General features: G+C 48.9%; 2 protein-coding genes across 13 annotated transcripts in view; one reads left to right on the forward strand and one right to left on the reverse strand.

Moving 5' to 3' along the window:
• CPNE2 (copine 2) overlaps positions 1-16,393 on the forward strand; it is a 57,388-nt gene extending 40,995 nt beyond the window's left edge. For 3 of the 6 annotated variants that reach the window (XM_059043917.2, XM_067019249.1, XM_059043915.2), the window contains 4 exons: positions 730-781; positions 2,221-2,354; positions 9,398-9,634; positions 10,951-11,387. In XM_059043917.2, the coding sequence (XP_058899900.1) occupies positions 730-781; positions 2,221-2,354; positions 9,398-9,634; positions 10,951-11,058 (531 nt within the window). In that variant the 3' untranslated portion in view covers positions 11,059-11,387. Of the gene's footprint in view, positions 1-729; positions 782-2,220; positions 2,355-9,397; positions 9,635-9,735; positions 9,819-10,950; positions 11,388-15,511 lie in introns of those variants that run through there. The other 3 variants (XR_010837770.1, XM_067019247.1, XM_067019248.1) reach the window with 3 other exon arrangements.
• Positions 16,394-17,459: 1,066 nt separating this feature from the next.
• Positions 17,460-26,224, reverse strand: part of PSME3IP1 (proteasome activator subunit 3 interacting protein 1) — a 45,931-nt gene continuing 37,166 nt past the window's right edge. For all 7 annotated transcript variants that reach the window (XM_067019255.1, XM_067019253.1, XM_067019251.1 and 4 more), the window contains one exon: positions 17,460-17,840. In XM_067019255.1, coding sequence (XP_066875356.1) covers positions 17,623-17,840 — 218 coding nt within the window. In that variant the 3' untranslated portion in view covers positions 17,460-17,622. The remainder of the gene's footprint in view (positions 17,841-26,224) is intronic.

Genomic DNA, 26,224 nt, shown 5'->3' on the forward strand with positions numbered 1-26,224 from the left:
CCTTCCAAGCACTCGTGCTTATTAGTAGGATGGGGGAAAGCACTCAAGGCCCGAAGAAGTGGAACTCTAGTTCTAGCCCCACCACAGTGAAAGCAGATGACGAAGGTGCACTCCCAACTGCTCCTTGAACCCGCCACCCTCAGATGCACCTCCGCCCTACTCAGCGACTCGCCCCGCGCCCCCCCCTTTGGGTCTTCGTTGCTGCCTGTGGGCTTTCTCTAGTTGCAGTGAGCGGGGACTACTATGTTGCAGTGTGCATGCTTCTCATTGCAGTGGCTTCTCTTGTCGAGCTCTAGGCACGCGGGCTTCAGTAGTTGTGGCTCAGGGGCTTAGTTGCTTCGCAGCATGTGGGATCTTCCCGGACCAGGGCTTGAACCCAAGTCCCCTGCATTGGCAGGCGGATTCTCAACCACCGCGCCACCAGAGATGTCCCTAGGGACTCTCATAGTGGGGCGAGGAGGCATAGACAGTCCTGACTCCCTGGAAGAGATTGGGGTGGGGTGGAAGGTTCTGTTTCTTCTGTTACGAAGTCAGGGTGGTTGGGCCTCTCTGTGGGTCAGACCCAGCAGTGGAGGTGAAAGCAGATGCAGGGATATCAGTAGCCTTGACCTGGGGTCAGGGCGGCAAAGAGCCAGGTTCCCTCAGAGGGAGCCTTGCCTGGCAGCAGGTGGGCCTGGGTCCAGGTTTAGGCCAGGAGGCTTTCAGCTCATCATTTTCTCTGCATTTCAGGTCTCCCATGAGTTTGCCATCAACTTTAACCCCACCAACCCCTTCTGCTCAGGTGAGTGTCAAGCCCACCTGCATCTGCCCTGGGTTTACGCCAGGCCTGGCCATCTCCCTGGGCAGATGCGGGGGAGGAGTACGGGTTTCTGTTCTTTTCTCTCCCCTCCCCTCGCACTTGCTCAGGGTGGCAGATGGGGAGAAGCTGGAATTTGGAGTCAGGTGGCCCTGGATTCAAGGCCAGCTGCTCCCCTTTCCTGGCTGTGTGACCTCGGAGAGATCACTGCACCCCACTGGGCCTCTGCCTCCTCACCTGCCTCAAGGAGGTGTGATACCAGGGTAGCTCACCTCACTGGGTGGTCAGGTGAGAATTAAGGGAAGCATTGACAGAAAGCCCTGTGTAGACCAGGAGGAGGTGAGAGCAGCAAATTACATACCTGCCTCTCACCTCCCTTCTGCCCTCACTGGGAGGGCCCATTCTTGTCCTGCCCCACCCTGTTCTCCCCACCTTCCACAGGGAGCCTTGGCACCTAAGGATTGAGCATGGCCTAGGCAGGGGTGCTGGGCAAGAGGGAGGAGCAGGCAGCGGAAGTGGTGTCTGTGTTCTCGCTGTCCCAGGCCTAAGAGAATTTCTGAGCCTCCCAGAGTCAGTTAAGAAACAGTGAAAGAGAAGGGGCTCCCAGGTGGGTATTGGAAGAGGGTGGCTCCTGACACCATGAGAGCTTTCTGCCTAGGACTTGCCTTGGGTGTAGCATCTACCTTCCCTGGGAATCCCTGAAGCTGGGTCAGGTTTGTACTTGGAAGGGAAATGCATCAAGTCACCACGATGGGGATGATGCTGTGACTCAGAAGCCATGGGCCTCTGGTTGGCTGAAAGCGTGGCCCTGTCCTCCTGCTGGGGCCTGTCTGGTTTGGAGCAGGTCTGCAGAGATGTTTTATCCCAAGTTCAGATTGGTCAACCTCATCTCCGGCCAGAGGCCTTCTGGACAGGACAGCAGAGCAGGGGGGTATTCTTAGCCTTTTAACGGTGGCTGTTTACAGAGCACCTATTGTCTGCAGAGCTGTGCAAGCATCTCAGTTCCCCCAGCAACCCTGAGAAGCCATAGCGTGTCCAGAATGGACCTCCAGGTGGCTCCCTGTGACCCCAAAGTGTCACCGCAGATTCTGCCTGCCCCTTCTCTGGGAGGAGCCTGCTGGACACCCTCCTGCCAGCTTCCCAAGGGTATAGATTACTAGTCTCCGTGACAGACAAGGAAACAGGCTTAAATAACTTCCCCCAGGTCCCACAGCTAAGAACTGGTAAAGGCAGGAATTGGAACTCGGGTCAGACTCCACGTTCAGGGCTCTCTACACCACTTTGGCCCTGCCCTCTGGAGTTTCCAGTACCACAGGGCCCAGACTGGCCACGGCAGGGGCATTTGGGGTGGGCAGCAATTGGGATGAGAGTGGGTGCAGGGTCAGGGAGGACCTGGCTGATCCAGAGTCTTCTTCCCGAGGCAGGCGTGGACGGCATCGCCCAGGCATATTCGGCTTGCCTGCCCCACATCCGCTTCTACGGTCCCACCAATTTCTCTCCTATCGTCAACCATGTGGCCCGGTTTGCGGCCCAAGCCACGCAGCAGCAGACAGCCACGGTGAGTAGGTGATCACTGTTGTGGATATGCAGGATAGGGCTGGCACAGGCTGGGCCTTCCCTGCCAGATGGAGGTCTGTCCTTCCTACCCTACCCACCCCTGGGGCTGGCTGGCGAGCTGGATGTTCTGCCTCCCCTTGTTCTAAAATCCTAGGTGAGCCCCAGCCTCTCCACCTTAGTTTACCAGCAGGGATGGGAAGGGGGTTGGAAGCAGCTCAACTTGACTGGTTCTGGATTCCTGGAGCACAGACTCCAGGACAGACAGCAATTCTGTTCGTTCAGTGCTTAGTAGGAAATAGGGGCTCTGATTAATGGGAAGTGCCTCCAGGCAGAGGGAAACTGTAGTCCCTGCAGCCCTCAGGCTGACCCTCTGGGCCACCTAGTTCCCATCAGAGCAGCTGCCACCTCACGCTGAAGGGTTTGGAACCATCTGGCCCGGGTCCGGCACTCAGTGATGAGGTTCAAGGCTGAGGCTTCCAGGGGTGCTGTGTGGCATCTGGAATATATGGCAAATGGCCATCCCGGGCAGCTGCATCCCAGGTCCAGTGCTAGAGTCACCAAGGGTCACCTTGCCCACCTTGCTTGCCATCCACCAGCCCCTGCCCCAGGGCTACTGCCGCGAGGAGGTGAGCCAAGTCTGGGAACCCGGCACCCGGCCCTAGCGTGGTGGAGCCTGGGCTGGGACGTGGGTCCAACGCCCACCTGACCAGGCCCCCGAGCCACCGCCACAGCCTCTGCCCCTGTCCAGGCTTCCTCCTCCCCTGGAAGGAAAGGGTTGCTGCACAAGTGGTGAAGTCCTTTCCGAACTGTCCTTTTCACTCTGCCTCCAAAATACTATCCTCAACTCGCCCGCTTCCCCATTGCCACAGCCACTGTCATCTCTCACTGGACACCACGGCCACCCCTCACCCCTCTTGCCCCTCCTATCCATGCTCCTGCTAGAGGGTCCTTTAACTGCGCACTCAGATCCTACCCCCTCATGGCCTCTCCTCCCCGCAACCCCACACCCCTTCCTTTATTTGTGAGCATTCCACCACTGACCTTGTTCCTATCCCTCAAAGACACCAAGCTTGTCTCCCAACAGATCCTTTGTTCTGCCGTCTCTTCTGCTTGGAGGTTCTTCTCCTCTCTCCCTGGCTTGCTCTGTCCCATTCCTCTGTGTCCCTCAAACGCCACTTCCCTGCAGCCTTCCTTGCCCACCCACCTGAAGTCTATCTCCTGCCTTCTCGGTTTATTCCCGTCTGGACCCTGATGACGGTGGCAACATCTCCTTCACATACTCCACGTTTCTGTGTACTGTGTCTCTCGCTGGTTGGTCTCTCAGCCCCACAGGGCCAGGCTGTGTCTTTGTGTTGTCCATCATCTACTTGGTGGCCTATGCTGTGGCAGATGCTCGTGTTCTGGGAATGGATGGATTTAAGTTTGCCCCTGTTGTGTGCTGTGCACTGTGCGAGGAGCTGGGAGGAGGTGACTCAGCCAGGGCCTCTCTCAGAAGGAAAGGGACCTGGTCCCATTGGGATTGCCCAGAGGAGGGAGGCACCTGCTCGGTCACTGAGGAGGTAGAGGTTGCCTTCCCGAAGATGGAGACAAAGATAAAAGAAGGGGAGGTTATGAGAAAGAGAAGACGACACCAGGGCCAGCCTGGGGAGGGCAGGACAGCAGTATGTGGTCTGATTGTCTGGGAGGCAGCAGAGGGTCTGTGGGAAAGGGGTCCTGCAGTCAGCCTGCCAGGGTTTGAATCTAGCCCATCCCTCACTGGGTGACCTGGGTAAAACCCTCTCTGAGCCTCATTTGTACCATAGGAATACTAATAGGACCTACCTTAAGGAGGTGGTGTTAGGATTAAATGTGATAACACAACAGCTGGCACCCAGAGACCCGAGGATGAGGAAGGACAGGTGGCAGAGAGTTCTGGGAAGAGCCCCCCAGGCAGAGGGAATGGCAGATGTCAGGGATGGACAGAATGGAGGTCAGTGCACAATGTCGGATTGAAGGAAGATGGTCCTGGTCATTTCTGCTTCAGGGAGCATGACTTGCTCTAGTCCTGGCCTTGGTGGTGGCAGCTGAGGGCCTGAGACAAGTCCCTTCCTGCTCTGAGCCTATTTCCTTTATGAAATGGGACAAGTAAGCCCATCTGAATGGGACAATAACTGGGGAGAACCTGGGAGTGGCTTTTTTTAATTCCTGGGGTGCTGGGCTAGAATTGGAGAGGGCAGAGTGAGCAAGCCCCTCAGCTTGCACTCTGTTTGGATGCCTGCTGCCAGCCAGGCCATTGTCCCGCCCAGACTTTTATCTGCCTGAACCAGCTTTCAGAGGGATGGGAGAAAGGCCTGCATCCTTGTTTAAGGGAAAGAAATGGGGTGGAGCAGGAATGAAGCCCAGTGTTCCTCTTGGGCTCTTTCACCTGCCAGGCAGGGGCAGGACTGGGCAGGAGATGAGGTCCTGGGGAGAAGGGGCCTGTGTCGTCTGGAGGGGCTTGGGGCCTGGGCCCTGGGGACCACCAGGAAGGTGTCTTTGCATTCTGGGGAACAACTGCTGAGGGCCCTCCAGAGCGAAAAACTGGGCCCTTTCTGTGAACAAGTCCTAATCCTCACCAGTCCTAACCGTCACAGTACCCCAGCCGCTTTCGTCATGACCAGGTCCTCCCAACCTGAGGAGGCAGCCTTCCTTCCCTGACTCCCTCACCCAGGGGAAACGCTGTCACCCACCCCAGCTGTGTGACTTTGGGCCAGCATCTCTGGGCTGCAGGAGGCGAGCCAGGAGTCTCTACTGGCCTCTCCTACTCTGATGTCCAAGAAGATACAGATAATTCTCTACCTCCTGCCTTTACTCTGTCCATCTCACCGTGCAATGAAGGTGGGGATGCCTCAAGGTTTGGAGGCCCATCGACCTGGTTCAAACCCGAGCTCCCACACTTCCTGTGTGACCCAGAGCAGGTTGCTTATTAAGCTCTCTGAACTTCAGTGTTCTCACCTGTACAATGAGGATGATGGAACAGTACCTGCCTAATAGAAGCACTGCAAGGATTCAACCAGCTCGGCATCCAAATTGCTCAGCACAGCGCCTGGCACACAATAGCACCTAATAAACGTGAGCGGATGAATCTTCTTAGGACACCCCTTGGGCCGGCATTTGGTGATGCTGAGCCCATGTAGGCCTAAGGCAAAAGGAAATAATTTGTGCATTACCTGATGCTTTTGTACAGCTGCTTTTGGGGAAACACTTGGTGTGGCTTCATCCTCCCAGTCCCCCACACACAAACATGCATGCACACCCACGCACAGGAAAGCAGGAGCAGATGGTGGAAGCCTCTCTCTAGGCAGGCCTGTGTTCTCCCATTCATTCACGCAGCTCATCTCTACCGTGTATGTTTCTCTGCGGCACTGGAGAGACCATGATGTGCAAGCCATGGCCTCTGTCCTTCCAGGGCCTGTGGTCTTGTGGGGAGCCAGGCCAGGAATGCAGCTGTGATGCCAGCCAATTAAAACTGTGATGCCAGAATTATAGGATTATAAAGGTGGCACCTAACCCAGAGGGCTCAGGGCAGGCTTCCTGGAAAAGTGATGTCCAAGCTGAGACTTGGAGGATGCTTAAGAGTTAGTCTCATAAAGGGTGTGTATGTGTGTACGTGTGCATGTGTGGAGTGTCCTGGGCAGAGGGAACAGCACAGGCAAAGGCTTGGAGGCATGGTATGTGGCGTAACTAAGGGAAGGAGTATGATATAAGAGGGGTGGGTGGGGGTGGATAAGGTTGAGAAGGCAGGCCAGCTCCCACAGATGCCTTTGAAGCCAGTAAGGAATCTGGATTTTCTCTTAAGGGCAGTGGGGAGTCAATGAAAGGTATTAAGAGGTTTGGGTGGTACCAGGGACTCCTACTGTGGGGCCTCATCCTTCCCTCTGCTCTGACCCATATGACTTACTTGGGCTTTCCCATCCATGGCCCATTGCTGCTTGGCTACCTAGGCAACTGGTTCCATAGTGGAGGGGGAACTGGGAAGCAGCCAGCACCCTGGATATTTCCCCTCCACTCCCCAGGGCCCTCAGCAGCTAACTTCTCAGAAATAAGCTAGGGATGAGTGCAGCTTCCCTGGACTCTGCCTGAACTGTTGTGGTCAAGTCAGTTTGTTATAAATCAAATCACACGTTAAATGCATTAGGGGAAGTGGCTATTTACAGCCCTAGAAGCCTGAAGAACCTCTTGGGTAAATGCTAGAGATACTCTGTCCTTGAAATGTGTTGAAATTTGGGGTTTGGATTTGACCTGGCAGCAGTTGGCTGTGTTTATGGAGCCTGCACAGGGTGCCAGGCCTGTGAGATGTAGAGGTGTGAGAGGAGGGGCTGCCCTGAGGAGCTCTTAGGGCATTGGGGGAGAGGAGTATCCAGAGAAGCCCGCCCCAAGGGGGTAATCGCTGGCAGCGAAAGCAGAGCTCAGGGCTTGGGGGAACCTTCACATCCACTCGGGATGGAGGAGTAGATGCTCAGAGAGGTCTTGGAGCAGTGGCTGGGGAGGGCACGCCAGGCAGAAGGAAGTAAACCAGGAAAGGCATGGAGGTGGGAAAGCATGGGGGTAGGGTAGACGAGGACTATCCATGGGGACAGCAGAGGCCCGTCCCATCTCCTCCTGCATGATTCCACCCTTCTTTCTCCCCTTCCACAGCACCCCCCCCCACCTCCCCTCTGATCTGTCTTGGGGATGGGATTGTGGACCCCTGGGGTTGCAGTAGACCTTAGAGGCTCCTGGACAACCTCATTTTTGCCTGGGACTTGTCAGCGGCACTTCGCTTCTCCCTGCCAGGCCCCACTATTGGAGAGACAGTTACTGGCCACTGCTGCCATTGTGGAAAGAGCCCTATCTTTGGAGTTAAGGCTTGGGCTTGAATCTCAGCTGTGCCATTCCTGGCCGTGAGTCCTTGAGCAAGTCACTGAACCTCTCTCAGCCTGTCTCCCCAACCTCCAAAAGGAGAATCCCAGCGTGAGGATGACATGGAGCATGTGTGGTCACCATCACCGTGACTCACCTTTTCAGTTGGTGCCTACTGTTCTGCAGGAACCCAGGCCATGAGGAAGAAGGCTCCAAGGCTGTGAGGGAGGCCTCGGCCTGCGTGCTCCAAGTCTCCTAATATAGACACGTGGCTGGTGGAAAGGGAGAGCCAAGAGGGCCATGTGGGGAGGAGGGTGGGAGACAGCCATCTGAGCTGGAGGGGGCTTGGAGACCAGTCCCACCCCGAGTGGTGAGGCCTGTCACCCAAGGCCAAGTATTCTTTTCCGTCCTCATTGCTAGGCCTCTCAATGCCTTCCCTCCTGCCAGCCTAAGTGCCCCAGAAATACTGCCATGGACTATTTTTGGTGGGATGGAAGTGGGGTTAGAGGGCCACTTAGGGAAGGGGTGCTGGCTAGGATGATGGTGGGCTATGAGGGGACAAGGGTCTGGATGAGCTTATGAGGTGCCCCTCAACCCCAGGAATGGGGACTGGCAGCAGCAGCCCTCCACTACAGGAATTCGGGCTGCCATCTCCATAGCAACAGGTATCCATCCCCAGCCAAGCTTTCGGTCTCTTAAAGGCACAGTTCAGGAGGAGTTGGACTACTGCTGTCGAGGGTTGGGGGTTAGGATGATGGCATTCGTACCTCCACACGGTTCATTCCTTTCAGGTTGTGCTTGGGGGACAGGCAGGAGAGCAAGGCATCCTAGATGGCTGAACTTGTGGTCTCTGTATGTTTCCCAGGGAGCAAACGGCTTTGCTGGGTGAGAAGGCGGCCAAATGCTGACTTGGGGGCTGGCTTGGTTCTGCCCTTTTTAGCTCCATGACCTTGACTAGTCTGGGTCCCCATTTCCTCTCCTGAGAATCAGAAGGGTCAGAAGAGAAGGCAGAAGCCCCAAACAGAGAACATTAGGGCCACAGGGCTTTTCTGTTCATCTTATGTATGGGGAAAACTGAGTTCTCCGAAAGGGGCCAGAGGGTGCTAAGCACAGAGCGAAGTTGAAAATGAGGTCTTAGTCAGCTAGGAATGCTGGGGCTTCTGCCCACAGATCATCCAGTGAGATTTCCTGAACTTCATTCACTCACTCCCCACCTCCACAGTCTATGCTATGGCCACCTGTCACCTACACTAATTATTCAGTATTTTTTTCATTTAAATAATTTTATAAAGAAACTATAACCCACTGTAAGGGAAAAGTTACTTACCACTAGCCATAGAGAGTAACAATAAATACACCAGGCTGCACAGTGGTATCAAAGTCTACCTAGAGACGGCTGTCCCTGGAGCTCTGAGCTTCATGCCTTTTCTCTCTTTTTTAATAAGGAAGGTTAGCAAGTGGGACACACGAGCACCAAACTGAGACTTCCTCCTGGGTGCAGTTTGTAGAATTCAAAGACCACTGCAAAACCAATACCCTTCCCACTGTGACTGATGCTGTGTCTGGGGTGTGCCCCCAGGGTCCCACAATCCCAGAAGCACTGACCTAGATGATCTGCTTAGCTCCCGCGAGAGGTCTCTGAGGCCGGCTGTGCTAATGGGGAACGAGCAGCATCACAGGTGTTCACGTGAAGGTGGAGTAGAGGAGGGGAGTCCACAAGCCAGAATGCATATTCCTCAACAGCCATGGGCCTCACTCTGCCACAGATGCAGCTGTCGATTACTGCTGCTGCCACACGGCCGGCATGGTCTCTTTGAGAGGTGCAGGAATTCCCACTTTGCAGACGAAGAAACTGAGGCACGGCGAATTGAGTCAGTTGCCGAGAGTACCACGGTGTAGCCACTGTCAGAGCCAGGCCTGGGAGTTCGAGGCTCTCAAACTCCCAAGCTGGGGAGTCTGACATTGCACAGGGCAGGAGGAAGAGACCAGTTTGTGCTTCCAGCTGTGACGGAGAGGCCTACAGGGCCCAAGCGCTGGGAGGTGGCTGGGGTTCAGCAACAGCTTGGGGAGACGAGCCACCTTCCTCCCAGGGGTCAGAGGGTTCGGGGAGATTGGGAAAGGACAGAGGGGAAGGGAGGCCAGGGGCCGAGGGCTGCGCTTAGTGCCTGTTGACCCCCTCTGCAGCAATACTTCATCTTGCTTATCATCACGGACGGTGTCATCAGCGACATGGAGGAGACACGGCACGCCGTGGTGCAGGCCTCCAAGCTGCCCATGTCCATCATCATCGTGGGCGTGGGTAACGCCGACTTCGCTGCCATGGAGTTCCTGGACGGGGACAGCCGCACGCTGCGCTCCCACACAGGGGAGGAGGCAGCCCGCGATATCGTGCAGTTCGTGCCCTTTCGAGAATTCCGCAATGTGAGTGTGGGCCCAGGCTGGGGAGGAGGTGGTTACAGGACCCCAGCAACCATAGTTAATAATCCAGAATGAAGGCGCTGGGATTGTCTGCCCAATCCTAGGCTCTTCTACCCTCAGCTCTGTTGACTACGTACCTCCTGAGAGCCTACTACCCGCCCGGCGCCATGTGAGGCCCTGCCCCCAGGTGAGGCCATATGACAGTTGTGTGAGCACTTGCTTCAGCAAGCTGACGGAACTCAAGGGAGTAGTGCCCAGTCCAGACTGGGGCTCCAGGACTGGGGTTTCCAGAGGACCCGCCCTCTAAGCCTGAATCAGCAGTCGGCGTTATCCATGCAGGGGGAAAGCATTCCAGGAGAAAGAGATGAGAGGCGTGAGGGTCTTTCCTGGAAATCAAACCTCGCCAACCGCCTCGCTTCCGGTGGAAAACAGGGCACATCTTAGGATGGCCTCCTCTCCCTGAGGGCCGCTCTAGGAGGAACTGGTGGCCTCCCTTGCTCCTGGAGGTGGCTCTGGTCCTATCTGCAGGCGACCCAGGTCTGCTTACAAGGAGGCTGGCATTAGCTTCCTGGTTGCTGCCCTTGCAGCTGGGCCCGCAGGCAGCCCCAGAGGGAGCAGTCTGTCAGATGCCAGCCTGAGGCCTAGCTTTCATTTGACCAGAGGCACACTGTATAGCCTTGGGCAAATCCCTGACCTTTCCTCCTGGCCTCAGCTGCCTCAGCTGTAAGCCTCGGGGTGCTGTGGCTCACGTCCTGGGAGCCAGTCCCAGCAAGAACTGGCCACTTCGATTTGTAACCACTGGTGCTCACATCTCTGCCCAGTACCCTCTGGGTTTGCCTGAGCTGGTTCAGTTCCTTTCTCTGGAGTGTGAGCTTCCTGAGGACAAATGCTGGGTGTTGGACACCCAGGCACTGCATGGACACTGAACGAGCTCCTGGTGTGCCCAGGCTGTGACTGGGTGCCAAGCAGTGAATCAGTCACAACCCCTTAATACCAGCCAAGAAGGTGCTCAGGAAATGTTTGCCAGATGAGTAGGCTGTGCAGCTCACCTCCACCATCTCTTTCCCCCAAAAGCCTCCCATAGACAAATTCATCCTGAAACGTTACTCCTAGGCACCTCGAGTGCTCAGGTAAGAGTTACACTTAATGTGAAGGAAAAGCACGCTAAGGGTGGGATTTCAGGCCTGGGCTAGGCTGAGGAACGCTAGTTTTAGACAGCTCTGGTCCTCTGCTCTGGTTTTGTCCTCCAGGGACACCTTCTGTACCAGCTCCCTGGGCACGGTGCCCCTAACCACTCCTCTCTCTACCCTACCCTGCAGGCAGCAAAAGAGACCTTGGCGAAAGCTGTGCTGGCAGAGCTGCCCCAACAAGTTGTTCAGTATTTCAAGCATAAAAACCTGCCCCCCACCAACTCAGAGCCCGCCTGAGTGCCAGCCCTCACCCAGCAGCAGCATGCCAGCTGGGCCTCCCGCCCTCCCCAGCAACATGCACGCTCACCCTGCTTCCTTGTGGGTGGCCTTTTTTTTTTTTTTCCTTTTAAACTGATCCACATTTTTATTTTCTACAACCAGACCTCCACCCCCAACTTCCTCCAGCCCAGCTGGGCTTCCTTTATTGGAGTCGACTGATGATACTTCCAGGCCAAACTGGTTTCCTCTCCTCCTCTCCCCACCCTTGCCACTCTTAAGTATTGAATGTACTTTGTATAATTTTAGTGGAATTGTTATTAAAGAGAATAAAATTTTTACAATCATAACTGGCTTTTTCCAAGTAACTAGCTGCAGACTCAAAGGAATGTGTTCCCAGTATGTACTGTGTGGTAGCCTGCACCTAATTCCTGCTCTGTTTTTAATACTGTGACCGTGTTCTACTTGTTATACTCAGGGTAATAACGGAGTTACAGATGTCCCTGTGTCAGCCGCTTCCTCAGCTGGGACCTGATGGGCTCACTAATCTGGGAAAGGAAACATGAAAACCCCTTCCCCCCAGCAAGCCTGTGAAATTGGTATAATCACTTCTACCTGGTGACATGCATTTCACACAAATAGTAATGCAGCTGTTAAACTGGCACAGAACTTGGCACATCGTACATGCTCAATAAATATCTGTGGGGCAATGAAATGCACGGTCCCACCCCAGCAGAGCCCATGCTGGCCCAGCCAACATGGTGCCCCACCCTTCTTCCTCGTGGTCCAAGTTGTCTTATGTACCCCACTCCACCACAGCAGTGGCACTCACTGCCACCCATTTGCTCCTCCTGCAGGTCTCCCAGGCACTGGAGTACACCCTGTGGTCTGTAGCATGTGAAAGCCTCTCTGGCTTCAGGATGCTAAACAGGGCTGCTTCTGTCCCTGCCACAGCAGCCATTGGTTTCTATCGCATACCCCACCCTGGGCTTGGGCCCAACCTCACAAAACCAGCTAGGCAACACATCTCTGAAACCCCAGCCGTCTGGCCTATTCGCTTCTCTACTCCAAAGAACACATCGTTCTCTTTTGTCTACCTCCTCCTTAGAGCTCCAGTCAGCCCCTTTGCCACAGGCTCATATGCAACCAACAACTAACATTCATATTAAGCACATTACAGGCATAATCTTGAACCTTTCCACCAGCCCCTGCCTGTGACCATTTCAGAGATGAGGAAACAAGCAGAGAGGCTAATCAAATCTATTAGAGGCAGAGCCAGAACTTAGCTCCAGGTCTGGCCAACTCCACAGAGCCCACAATTGTTCCACTGCACTGAATGTCTTCCCGTGACTACAAGGCAGTCTTCTGCTCAACCTGCTGCTGAATTTGTCCTTCCCCTCCAATGACACTGGGCAGTCAGACATCTCGACCTACTCTCCCAGGTCAGCAATTCTTACCAGTGGCCGGCTAGACCTGGCCGGTGCACCCGTATCCTAGGCTTCCAATGCCTCTTCTGATTCCGTGGACACCAAAAGCCAGCTGAAATATCCTCGAGGGACACCTTCACTTCTCCTGAGAGGGCTGCAGAACTGCAGGGAGCCATGATTTCCTCAGGGACCTTTGGGAAATCACAGCACAGCAGCCCAGAGGCGAGCTTGGCACTATGGATAGAAACCCAGGACCAGCGCATCTGTCTCCTCTGGTTCACACCCAGCCCTTGCTCAAGACAGCTGCAAGACTGCGTGATGGTTGAAATAACACCACGTGACTGCTTCCTTTACCCTCCTGTTTGGTAGCGGAAGTGTCTAGCTGGATGTCAGATCCGATCCAGGGAAGTTTGTATCCAACTCAGCCTGGGAGAATCTGTCAAGTTCTGATCGACCAGAGGCCTCTATAGTGGAAGAGCCTTCTCCTCCCAGCCCCACATCCCCTCCTTAGCCCTCAGGGGATGGGTGTATTGGGGCGACACCTGATGCAGACATCTCCCTTACACCTCCCCATGGGAATAATTTACCAGATTGGTGAAGCTATGGAGATTGACATCTACTGGGCCGGGTTAAGGTAGACTCCCTGCCTTGCATCAGGGCCCATCATAAATGTTCCAACTCCTATGGACCACCTACCTCAGTGTGGTGCCGGTGGCCCCCACTTCGCAGCTGCACGAGGGAGCAGACCCAGCCATCCTTCTTCCCCCTTCTCTGCCTGAGGATGGGTGGATCAGTCAAACAAGACTTCTACTCCCAGCTGGTTTGAGTTCACCAGGGAAAGGAATGTCCTGAACTCCTGACCAGGCAAATCACCACTTAAAAAACAAACCAAGATAAGTCAGTCCTGGGGATGTAATGTGCAGCATGGTGACTATAGTTAATAACAGCAGATTGTATATTTGAAAGTTGCTGAGAGAGTAGATCTCAAAAACTTTCATCACAAGAAAAATATGTTTTGATAACTATGTGTGGTGATGGATCATTTCACAATACATACAATTACTGAATAATTACATTGTACACCTGAAACTAATGTTATATGTCAACTGTATTTCAATAAAAACAAACCAAGCCTTGGTGCTGCTATTTGGTTCTTGCACATGGATATTAGGATGAAACATGAACTTGGAAATCTGACTAAAAGGCTCCTTTACCCTTGAATCACCTTCACTGAGGCCTGGGCACTGGCATTTATTTTAAAGTTTCACTGAAACCACAGAAAACCAGACTTAGAATTAAAGGCTCAAATTAAAATTCTGGTTCTGATACTTACCTGTGTGACCTTGGGCCAGCCACTGAATCACTGTGAATTTCGGTTTCCTCTATAAAATGTAGAGAAGGGCTGTTTCACAGGACATTTTTTTTCAGGATGAAAGACACTACAGTCTGCAAACATCTCAAACAGTGCCGGGCTCGTCCGTAGCGGGCCCTCAGTAAATGCTCACGGATAAACAAACCGACATAAGGGATAATGATGTGCATGACCATGTCTACAACAGTGAGGGAGATGCCCAGCCGATGGCTAAAGCTCACAGTGGAGGTTGTCTCTGGGTTGTGCTGCCCATGGCTCTGTGAAACTGATGCCGGGCCACCTTCTGCCTATTAGTGCTATGATGCTCCCTCTTTCCCTAAACCATTGCTCCAGCAGGTAAGGGAGCAAAATACCAGCCCTTGCCAGCATCACTAAGACATAAATGTGCGACTGGCTTCTTGTGTTCAACACTATGGAAGTGTTGCCAAGATCTAGCCTCCCACCAAGCAGAACTTGCATTCCATACTGTTACGTGTAAGTGGGCTGGGCACGCCAAGAAATCAAGAAAGATCCAAGTCCGAGTGATGGTGCACTGCCGCTGAGCTCTCTTTCCTTGTTTTTCTGGAGGGGCTTAAGACAATAGCTGAGCCACATACTATGCCATGATTAGGACACCCGAGACAAGGAACTGGGTGTGCCTGAGCAATTAACATTTAGCTAAGAGGGAAGCACAGAGCAGAAGCAGGTGGTTGGAGCTCTGATGACCAGATCTGACCTGTCATCACGTCAGTGTTCTACCTGCAACTGAGAAATGCCAGTAGGATGGATAAACCTGCCATAAACCACCACTAACAGAAGCTCTAGACGATCTACCCAGAAATGGGGGAGGCCGAGGATAACAGTACTAATGAGGATGGCTACCATTTTCTGAGCACCAGATACCACATCAAGTATCTCTCACACTTTCACACTCACTGGGAAGTTGGTGTCCTGATTCCTATCTACTGAGGAGGAAACAGAGGCCTGGAGAGGTTAAGGACTTTGCCCAAGTGATCCAGCTAGTAAATGTCTGGCTCCAAGCTCATAACCACTGTGGTGTAGCCACAGAAGGAGGAACCGAGTTGAGATTCCTGAGAGGTAGCCAGAAGGGAAGAACCCACAAGGTGCAGAGGGAAAGAAATGACGATGCAAGAGACTAGCCTAAGCCACTCCTAGTTAGGGACTTTCAGTCTAGAATGCTCCTGAAAAAGTCTAGAATGCCCTCCCAACTCTGTGTTTGAGAAGCCAGCTTTCTCTCCTCCTGGGTCTGGGCCCAGGGAAGGCAAACATAAACAGGTCAACAGCCAGCTCTGTGGGTCCAGTCACATTGCCCTCCCTGCTTTTTATAGATGGAAAAACAGATGCTTTGGATTTCATGCTCCCTTCCTCCCCACCTAGGTGGGTGACAGGGCCAAAGGTAGATGCTAGCAGGAAGTGCTTGAGAGAGAGGCCATGGTATAACACAAGCTAGACAATCCAGATAGAGCTGGCAATAGGATTCCTCAGTGACAAGCTTTCTCCCTCACATGGTTCAAAGTTGTAAGAAGACTACCACTCAGGACAATGCAAGCAGGTTTTAAGAAACCACCCCAAACCTTGTTTTTATCCCTTATTGCCTAGTTATAAAATCCCAATTATCCATTAAAGCAGGAGAGCTGCATCTTGTGATTTAAAGCAGTGTTTCCTTCCATCCCAGGTTTTCCTATTCTTCTCTGGGTTTGAAACCACAGTCTACACTAGATGTTTTCCAAGGTGACTTCCTCCATTGGGAGACCAGACCCTGCTTTGCTGTTCATGGTTTCTACAGAACCCGTGCCTCAGCTCCAGGGCTCTCCACTAACAGGTACGGCGAAAGATGAAATGATCACCAGTGATTCTCAACTTCTGAGATACCAAGAGTAGAAACCTCAGTCTGATGAGTCTCAACCTCCTTGACACAATCTAGCTGTTACAGTAGATGGGGATGGAGGTGGGAGCACGAGATACAGTACAGGAAAATCAACTTCTCCCAACATCAACAGAGGCAATGATGTATAGTAATGGCCTCTTAAAAGTCAAACCAGGGACTTCCCTGGCAGCCCAGTTGTTAAGACTCTGTGCTCCCACTGCAAGGGGCATGAGTTTGATCCCTGGGGTCGGGGAACTAAGATCCCGCATGCTGTGTGGTGCGGCCAAAAAAACCCACAAAAGTCAAACCAGATAAAGATGGTGACTTTGGTTCCGCGGTCTGCCTCCTGAAATGATCTGACGTTGCTCTGGGCACGGGCTGTAATAGCAACAGCACAATTGCAGAACAACGAAGCAGAGGAGCAGAAGGTGCCTACACAGTTTTACCTCAACGTCTTGTTTGTAAGGATGGAGCTGATGTGCCTGTACTGACAGTCAGGAACAATGAGCACAGAGAAGCTCTGAAAAGGAAAAAGAATTCACAAGGCATCGGTTATGGGTGAAGGGAAGTCACCATCTGCCAGCGGGCACCAGAGTGTCACTGCTTTGGGAGGGAAACGGAGTGGGTTTGGAGGAGATCCAGGGGCCTCTCTGCCCACATTAAAACTGAGTAGCTTCTCTGCCTGCCAGCATCACAGTGTCAACACATTCTGTGTGTGTCTCTCTCCGTCTCACACCCAAGGAAGTAGAAACAATTGACATAGGAACCCAGCGAAAGAAAGAACCACACAGGCTCACTCTTCTGAAGCACGGGAGCCTACAGCTTGTTGCTGCTGTTGTTAGAAGCTCATGGCCTACCTCTGTCCTCAGAGCCTCCACACCTTGTCTCCCCCTGTCCGCCCCCGCCTCCCTTTAGGGGATGGAGGTGGAGCAGCACCTCTGGGTCTTGGCTGCTCTGTACAGGAGAGGAAGAGCAGGAAGGGCAGCAGGTCAAAGCAGAGGAAAGGACAAGCGTAGCACCTTTAGTCTAGAAACAGCTTCCACAGTTAGAAGCCACAACTAGAAATGTAGCCAACAGAGAGGGGCCTCAACAGGTTATAGCTAGAATATGCAGGTGGGTCCCACTGGCTTACAATATTAGAATTCCAGGAGCTGCTAGAAATAAGTCACCTTGTCCACACACCTACCAGCACTTCTGATTTCTGGCTACAACAAAATAAGGCCTATGTTTGTTTCTCTAAGGTTTAGAGTCTTAAATGGGATTAGGTGGAGGGAGAAGGAATAGCCAAGGGTAAGGGAAAACTTCACAATGAACAATGAGTGTTAAGTGACACTCCCTGCAGATGTAGTTTAGAACCTTTACTTAGTCACACAACATCCAAGAATAGGTTAGTTCCAGGGCAGTGTGCCATTCCATCACCTGGGACTGTCTGTCTCCCGTGCACACTCTACAACGCAGTATAGTGAAACGGCGCCTTCGTCTAGAATAGAATGTTTAAATGATACCTGTTCAATAACTGTCCTTGCTTCTTGGTGTTGGGAAAAGAAAAAAAAAGAAACAAAAAAAAACAAGATAGCAACAGAACCCAAACCCTTTGCAAGCTGCTTGGTACCTATTTTCCCAGGGCATTCTTAGTGGAATTTCTGCTGGACCCTGACCTCTGTCCTACTACATCAGTGAGGACAGAGGCCATGGGACAGGTTTGGGCATCTGTACTAGAGTAGAAAAGGAAAACAAACACAAGTCGGGCCACAAGTGGATTCTGGCACATTTTTAGATGAGGTTAAAAATGTCATGGTGTGCACAGGGAGCAGGCAAAGGACTTTTCTGTGGGAGGTAATGCCTGTAGGCAGAATAAACTGTCCAGAATAAACTCCTCTACTCTTGGGGAGGAGCTCCCTGCGGTAAGAACAGAGGAACTAGGGGGCCTCGAGGAAGGTGTTGGTTCGGAAGATGGAGGAGACGATCTTGCCGGTGGCGTTGATGGTGCCTTCGCTGTCTGAGCTGGACTCAGAGTCGCTGCTCCCAGAGTAGGCGCCCAAACCTGGGAGGATGCCGATACAGACGGCAGCAGAGGGGCAGTGGATGGAGGGACCACTCAGAGATGTGCTTCCAAGAGACACACAGGAAGGGGCTTCTGCAAAAAAGGAGGCAGGACTGTTACTTCATCACCCTTTTCCAAAGGTGACCGTGTGCTTTCCATGTGCAGAGGGCTTTATGTTGGAAGCCTCAAAACAACCCTATGCAGTCGACACTATCGCCATCCTCATCTTAATGTTCCTCGCTTACAACTGAGAAAACTGAAGCCGCAGCGGAGAACATTTTAAGACCATGCAGAATATCACCAAGTAGCTGGGACTCTTTTTGCCCCAGGAAACCCAGAGTCACAGCAGCACCTCCATGACAGAAAGCCTCAACCTAGAAAACACAGAACTTGAAGGTTAGAGGAAAAGTTAAGAACTCTCCTCCACCCCTTCTTCTTCCCTATTTCCAGCCTCATTTAATCACTACAACAACCTGGTATATAGAGATCCCCCATTTTGCTGATGAGGGAGTTCCAAAACCCAGCTAAGGTTAAAGGCCACTTAGAGTAGAAAACAAACTAAATTTGAATCAAAAGATAATGTACTAAAATGATCCCAGAGCTCACTGCAGAGTAAGGGTTGGAGTTCAAACACTGTATCAGGCTGACAAGCATATTACTTTCTAGAGTTTTGCCTTAACAAACCCTTAACACATCATGTAAATGTGACAAGGATACATGGTTCCAAGTATATGAAATCAGGAGTAAGTAAAAAATATCACTGAGAAGCAAAGAGAGATCTCCAAGAGCCAGTATACATAGTTCATTTGCTTATACAGGAAGTACTAATAAGGGAAGGAAGCTGCTAAAGATAAGTAATGTGAAAAAGTGAAGATGTAGAAAAGTGAGAGCTCACAATGATTGCACAGGCTACAAGAGGTAACAAGGCTATAAGAAAAGAGGCAAATATTTACAATAAGTATCACAAAAGCTAATTTCTTTACAATATAAAGAGTTCTTCCAAAACCAACAACAAACCAACAACTGAAGAGAAAAGTAGACAGAAGACACGAATAGTTCACAGAAAAAGAAACAAATGACTTTTAAACATAGGAGAATAAACAATATATACGGAGGAATAGGCATCTATATATGTCGCTGAGAGAAGGTAGGATAATTCGGCTAAGTCCTTCACACTTAAATGATGTTCATGCAGCACTGTTGACAGTAGAAAACAAAAGGTTCATTAACAGAGAACCAGTGTAATGAACTAGTATTCAGCCATAAAGAAGAATAAAGCATCTCTGTGTGTAATGGTATTGAATGATCTCTAAGATACCATGTGTTAATTGAAAGAGGCAAGGGTGAGTACAAGTTATAATCTGGGGGGGTAGGGGACATTAAATATGCATGATAATGTATGAAAAAATACATCAAACACTGGTAACAGTGGCTGCTCTAGGGAGAGCACTTGAGTGGCTGAGGACCAGGGGAAACTTAACATTTTATTCCACACTCTTATGTCCCTTTTCAATTTACTATTAGGTGCATATAACTACCTATTTAGACAATTTTTAAGAAAGCCAAATGCCACAATTCAAAGAGTATCCTAGGCCATTTAATTCAGAAGGAACAGCCCCTCTTACCTCTGTAATCCCTGTATTATAGCCAGGAAGGCTGTAGAAGACTGACAGTCCTAATGGCTATGTTCTCCTTATCCATATTCTCCTCATCCATATTCTCCTCAGACTGTAAGTCTGAGGGCAAGGAGGGCAAGGGCTCCTTCTTCTCTATCCCATCCCCTGGGCATAGAGCAGAGTGCCTGGCATAGAGCAGGCCAACATTCACAATGTGTGAGAATGCAGGAAAATGCATAACAGAGTTTCACTGCAAATGGCTAAATTTTGGGGGTGGGAGCGGGGGTGGGGGGAATGTGAAAATTTGGGACATAAAATCAAATTATAAACCATTCATTACCTGAACATTCATTGTATTACTATTTTCACACATACAAGGATACTTTCAGTAGTCTGTGAGAAAATTTTTTTTTTTTTTTAAAAACAAAACCCTGATATAAAGGTATGAATCAGTTACTTGGAAAAGTAATTTATGTGAAGTTATTCAGTGAAATGTGTCCTTTTATTAAGTATTTTTTTAACATCTTTATTGGAGTATAATTGCTTTACAATGGTGTGTTAGTTTCTGCTTTACAACAAAGTGCATCAGTTATACATATACATATGTCCCCATATCTCTTCCCTCTTGTGTCTCCCTCCCTCCCACCCTCCCTATCCCACCCCTCTAGGTGGTCACAAACCACCTAGCTGATCTCCCTATGCCATGCGGCTGCTTCCCACTAGCTATCCACCCTACTTTTGGTAGTGTATATATGTCCATGCCACTCTCTCACTTCGTCACAGCTTATCCTTCCCCCTCCCCATATCCTCAAGTCCATGCTCTAGTAGGTCTGTGTCTTTATTCCCATCCAACCCCCCTAGGCTCTTCATGACATTTTTTTTTCTTAGATTCCATATATATGTGTTAGCATACGGTATTTGTTTTTCTCCTTCTGACTTACTTCACTCTGTATGACAGATTCCAGGTCTATCCACCTCATTACAAATAACTCAGTTTCATTTCTTTTTATGGCTGAGTAGTATTCCATTGTATATATGTGCCACATCTTCTTTATCCATTCATCTGTTGATGGACACTTAGGTTGCTTCCATGTCCTGGCTATTGTAAATAGAGCCGCAATGAACATTTTGGTACATGACTCTTTTTGAATTATGGTTTTCTCAGGGTATATGCCCAGTAGTGGGATTGCTGGGTCGTATGGTAGTTCTATTTGTAGTTTTTTAAGGAACCTCCATACTGTTCTCCATAGTGGCTGTATCAATTTACATTCCCACCGACAGTGCAAGAGGGTTCCCTTTTCTCCACACCCTCTCCAGCATTTATTGTTTCTAGATTTTTTGATGATGTATTTCAAGGGTGAATGGAATTTTAGGGTCTATCTTAGAAAAGAAAGATCAAGTTCAGAGTATCTGTGGAGGACTAGAGCTGGCCTAAGGGAAGGATGGAAACCAGCCACAGAAATGTAACCAAAGGAATCTGGACCACAGGGGCAATAGCAGAGTTTAAGCAAAAGGACCAAATCTCCCAATTACCTAGGAAGTTTCAAGAAAGAAAAGAGATTTCAACTCTAACAAATTTCATTCCAAAAGCAGTTAACTGGGACTTCCCTGGCAGTCCAGTGGTTAAGACTTTGCCTTCCAGTGTAGGAGGCAAATTTGGCAATATTTTTCTAAGTTACAAATGTATATCTAACTCAATAATTCTACTTCTAAGTATTTAACCTGACATATTGCAAATGTGAAAAATGATGCATGTACAGGGTTATTTAATGAAACATCATAATAGAGAAAGAATGGAAACAATCTAAATGTTCATCAATAAAAAAAGAAATAAATATACTATGGTACAACCATACAATGGATTACTACACAGCCTTAAAAAGGAATGAAGAAGCTCTTTATGCACAGGTATGCTATGATTCCCAAGGTAAGTAAGCAATGAACAGAAGAGTATGTTAATTAAAATAATGATGATGATGATAGGAAATACAAAACAACATATGAAGTAAATCTTGCCAAAAAATCAACCTGAATTAACCAAGCTCTAGGCCTAATTACCATTTTATAGGAAACACAGACTATAAAGGAATCCCATGGGGATGCAATTAGCAAAATCTAAAGTGCAGGAAACTCCACAGGGCAGAGAGGCCCAGTTTCTTCACAAATATAAAGGAAACAAAAAAATAAATTAAGAAAGAGGAAGAACCCATAGGTTAGATGAGACTTAAAAGACAGATTAGCCTACTGTTAAGATGCCATAAAATGGCAATATTCCCAAACTGATCTACAGATTCAAGCAATCCCTATCAAAATCCCAGCTTCCTGAATTGACAAGTTGATCCCAAAATTCATCTGGAAATGCAAGGGACCTCAAATAGCAAAACAATATTGAAAAAGAACAAACTTGGAGGACTGAAACTTCCTGTTTTCAAAACTTACTACAAAGCTAGAATGATCAAAACTCTGTGGTAGGGAATTCCCTGGAAGTCCCATGGTTAGGACTCCGTGCTCTCACTGCCAAGGGCCTGGGTTCAATCTCTGGTCGGGGAACTAAGATCCCACAAGCCGTGCAGCATGGCCAAAAAATAAAACAAAACAAAAACAAAACTGTGTGGTGATGGCATAAGGACAGACAGACATACAAATCAATGGAAGAGAAAAGTGAGTCCAGAAATAAACCCAAACATGCTGTTCAACTGATTTTCAACAAAGTGTCATGACAATTCAGTGGGAGAAAAAACAGTCCTTTCAACAAATTATTGAGTCAAAAAATTAACACAAAATGGGTCAACGATCAAAATGTAAGAGCTAAAACTATAAAACTCTTTGAAAAAAATGTAACCGTAAATCTTCATGACGATGAATTAGGCAATTCTTTCTTAGATATGACACTTAAAGTACAAGCAACCAAAGAAAAAATAAATTGATGTCATCAAAATGTAAAACTTTTGTGCTCCAAAGAACACTATCAAGAAAGTGAAAGTACAACCCCACAGAGAGACAATATTTATAAATCATCTATCTGACAAGTGTCTAGCATCCAGAACATACAAAGAACACTTACAATTCAAAAGTAAAAAGACAAATAACCCAATTTTAACATAGGCTCAGGATATGAGTAGATACTTCTCTAAAGAAGATAAACAAATGGCCATTAAGTACACAATGCCAACATCATTAGTCATTAGGGAAACCCCAATCAGAACCACAATAAAGTATCACTTCACACCCAATGGATGGATATAAGAAACACAATAACAATTGTTGATAAAGATGTAAAGAAAATGAAACCCTCATATACTGCTGGTAGAATATAAAAATGGTGCAGCTACATTGGAAAACAGTGTGGCAGTTCCTCAAAAAGTTAAACATAGATTTACTGTATGACCCAGCAATTCCACTCTTAGGTATATACCCAAGAGAAATGAAAAGTTTTTCACACAAAAACTTGGACATGAATGTTCATAGCAGCATGGTTTGTAACAGCCCAAACGTGGAAACCCAAATGTTCAACAACTGATGAGTGGACAAAAAGGTGGCATACCATAAAATGGGACATTATTCAGCTGTAAAAAGTACTGATGCATGCCACAACATGAACTATGAAAACATTATGTTACATGAAAAGAAGTCAGACACAAAAGGTCCTATATTGCATGATTTCATTTATAAAAAATGTCCAGAAAAGGCAAATCCATAGAGACAGAAGTTGACTGGTGGTTGCTAGTGGCTGTGGAGAGGGAAGAATGGGGAATAACTGCTAATGGACACAGAGCTTCTTTTTGCGGTGATGAAAATGTTCTGGAATTGGATAGTGGTGATAAATACACATTCTTCTGAACATATTAAAAACCACTGAACTGTATCCTTTAAAAGGGTGAATTTTATGGTATGTGAATTATATCTCAATCATTTTTTAAGCCATATAAGCCAAATACAATGTCTAATCCTTCCTTGGATACTAATTTTTTAAAAAAACCCAATTGTCGGATTGGAATAAAAATTGTGGAGTAGCAGGATGTGGAACTCACCTCTTCCCACAAATATATCAAGAATACATCTACAAATGGAACAATTCTCATTGAACACTAGCAGAAGACCTCAAACACCTGAAAGGACAAAAAAGATTTCCATGTAACCAGGTAGGACAAAAGGGAAAAAAAAAAAAGAGAGAAAGTAGGATGGGTCTGGCACCCCTGGGAGGGAGCTGAAGGAGAGGAGAGGTTCCTACACACTGGGAAGTCCCCTCATGGGCGGGGAGATCAGCTGGGACAAAAAAGAAGCTTCAGAGGCTCAGAGGGAGAGCGCAACAACTAGTTAGTGGCAGGCAGGACAGAGTGAGACCTACACAGACAGTCTGTGTCACCACTCTGCACACCTCAGCCTGAGAGGCATGCCCACTGGTATGGGCAGGGGCTGGGTGCTGGAACACAGGATTTAGAAGACAGTCCTGGGGAGAAGACTGCTGTTGGCTGTGCGGTGGGGCCAACGTTGCAGCCTCTTTCCCCACCTGCCGTCTCCTGCTTCCCTGGGCTCCATGCGGGGTCCCAGCCCAGGCCAGCTCATGCATCCAAGCTGCTCCAGCCCCCTCCCGCCAGAGCAGGCTCACATGCTCTGGATGCTGCCTCAGCGGTCTTGGGAACAGACGCCAGTGGGTTGCTCACACGCAGAGGTGGGGCTGAAATCACAGCTGAGCCCCAGGGGTCATACAACTTAGGAAGCAGAGCTGAAATCTCTCCCCACGGTTGTGCAAACCACAGATTTACACCTACATTGCCGGCTTTGTGAATTCAGTGCCTGCGTAACATCTGAACGGACAACTGGTGCTCCCGTAGCTGGGACAGGTCTGGCCTTAGCAGCTATGGGCTTTGAGGGCACGTACACACAGGGGTTGGGCCAGGCCAGGGTCTGAGCTGCCTCCATAGCTCCCATAGCAGGTCCAGGTGTGCAACTACTGCAGTCCTGGGACACGACTTCAGTGGATCTGCGCTGGTGACCTTGTGAAAACAAAGTCTGAGAGGCACCAGGGCCAACTGCTGGCATACCACAACTGAGGTGGGGCCTAGGGCAGTGCCAACAACAGTGTACTTTGTGAGCCCACACAACAGATGACAGGTGACAAAACAGAGCACACTCACAGGTGAATGGCTCCAGTGGAGGAATATTCAGTGGCTCCTCTCCCAGTGGGAGCACTCCAATCCTACCTACCTCGCACCACAGATCAGAAACACAGCTCAGAAATGGAGCTGGAGGCTTCTACTCCAACAACTAGGGAGCAGACCCTGCCCTGGACAGGGCAGTGACAACCACAGAGCAAAGAGGAGGCCCCACTCAATAGCCAGTGAAGGCTCTAATTACCACAGCATCAGTCACACCTCCTAGCAAGGGGATAATGGCCTGCATACACTGAGAAGAGAGGTGGCAAGCATCCATGCTAAAAGTAGCCCTCACACCAAAAAATATTAAACCCACAGAGGCTACACAGGGACGTTCCCACTTAAAAGTAGCCCTCTAAGACCACAGTAGATAATTGTTTCTCCTACTCACAGAGCAAAAGAAATATAAGTAAAATGAAGAAGCAGGGGAACTACTCCCAATTAAAAGATCAAGAGAATTCCCATGAAAGAATAAACAATGAAACAGACATCTTCAGTCTAACAGACACCAAGTTCAAAAAGGAGATAATGAAAATACTGAAGGAATTAAGAAAGGCTATCAATAGAAATGTAGATCACTGTAAAAAGGAACTAGAAACTATAAGGAGGAGCCAAGAAAAATTAGAGAATTCACTTGAAGAGATGAAAGCTGAAAGGCTATGAATAGTAGAATGAATAATGCAGAAGAACAAGTGATCTAGAAGACAGAATAATGGAAATCACCTAATTAGAGCAGCAGACAAAAACCCAAATAAAAAATAAAATGAAAGCAATATGAGACCTATGGGATAATATAAAGCATGCCAATCTATGCATAATAGGGATCCCATAAGAAGAAACAGAAAAGGAGATTGAAAATGAAGAAATTACAGCTGAAAAATTCCCAAACCTAAAGAAGGAAACAGATATCCAGATACAGAAAGTATAGAGGATCCTGAATAAGGGAAACCCAAACAGACCTACACCAAGAGGTATTACAATAAAAATGGCAAAAGTTAAGGTGATGATTATAAAGGCAGCAAGAGAAAAACAAAGAATCACAAGGGTACACCCATAAGGGTACCAGCTGATTTCTCGACAGAAACATTACAGGCCAGAAGGGAATGGCAAGATATATTCAAAGTCCTGAAAGGGGAAAATCTGCAACCTAGGATACTCTCTACTCAGCAAGATTATCATTTAGAACAGAGGGAGAGATAAAGAATTTCTCAGACAAGTAAAAACTAAAAGAATACAGCAATACTGAACCTATCCTAAAGGAAATATTGAAAGGTCTTCTCTAAATAGAAAGTAGTAAGAATCTATAGGAAAGAGAAAATCACAAGGAAAGTAAGTCACATAAATAAGACAGTACACAGATTAAAAAAAAATCAAAAAATTTCTGTGAAAGTGATGATAACCACAATGAACAGCAAAAGGATGAACATGAAGATGCAAAAGGGGACAGTAAAATCATAATATGTGGGGGAGGAGAGTAAGAAAATGTAGACTTTTTTTTTCTAGAATGTGTTTGGACCTATATGACTACCAGTCTAAAGCAAGTAGACATAGAAAGGGGTTAACAGACTTGAAAAACAGGGAAACCACAAATCAAAAACATACAACAGATTCACAAAAACCAAAAAGAACATAAGCATAATATGAAAGAAAATCATCAAACCACAAAAGGAAAAACAAAAAGATACAAAGAACAAATATAAATCAA

This window comes from Kogia breviceps, chromosome 18 (assembly GCF_026419965.1).
Source record: "Kogia breviceps isolate mKogBre1 chromosome 18, mKogBre1 haplotype 1, whole genome shotgun sequence".
Lineage (NCBI taxonomy): Eukaryota > Metazoa > Chordata > Mammalia > Artiodactyla > Physeteridae > Kogia > Kogia breviceps.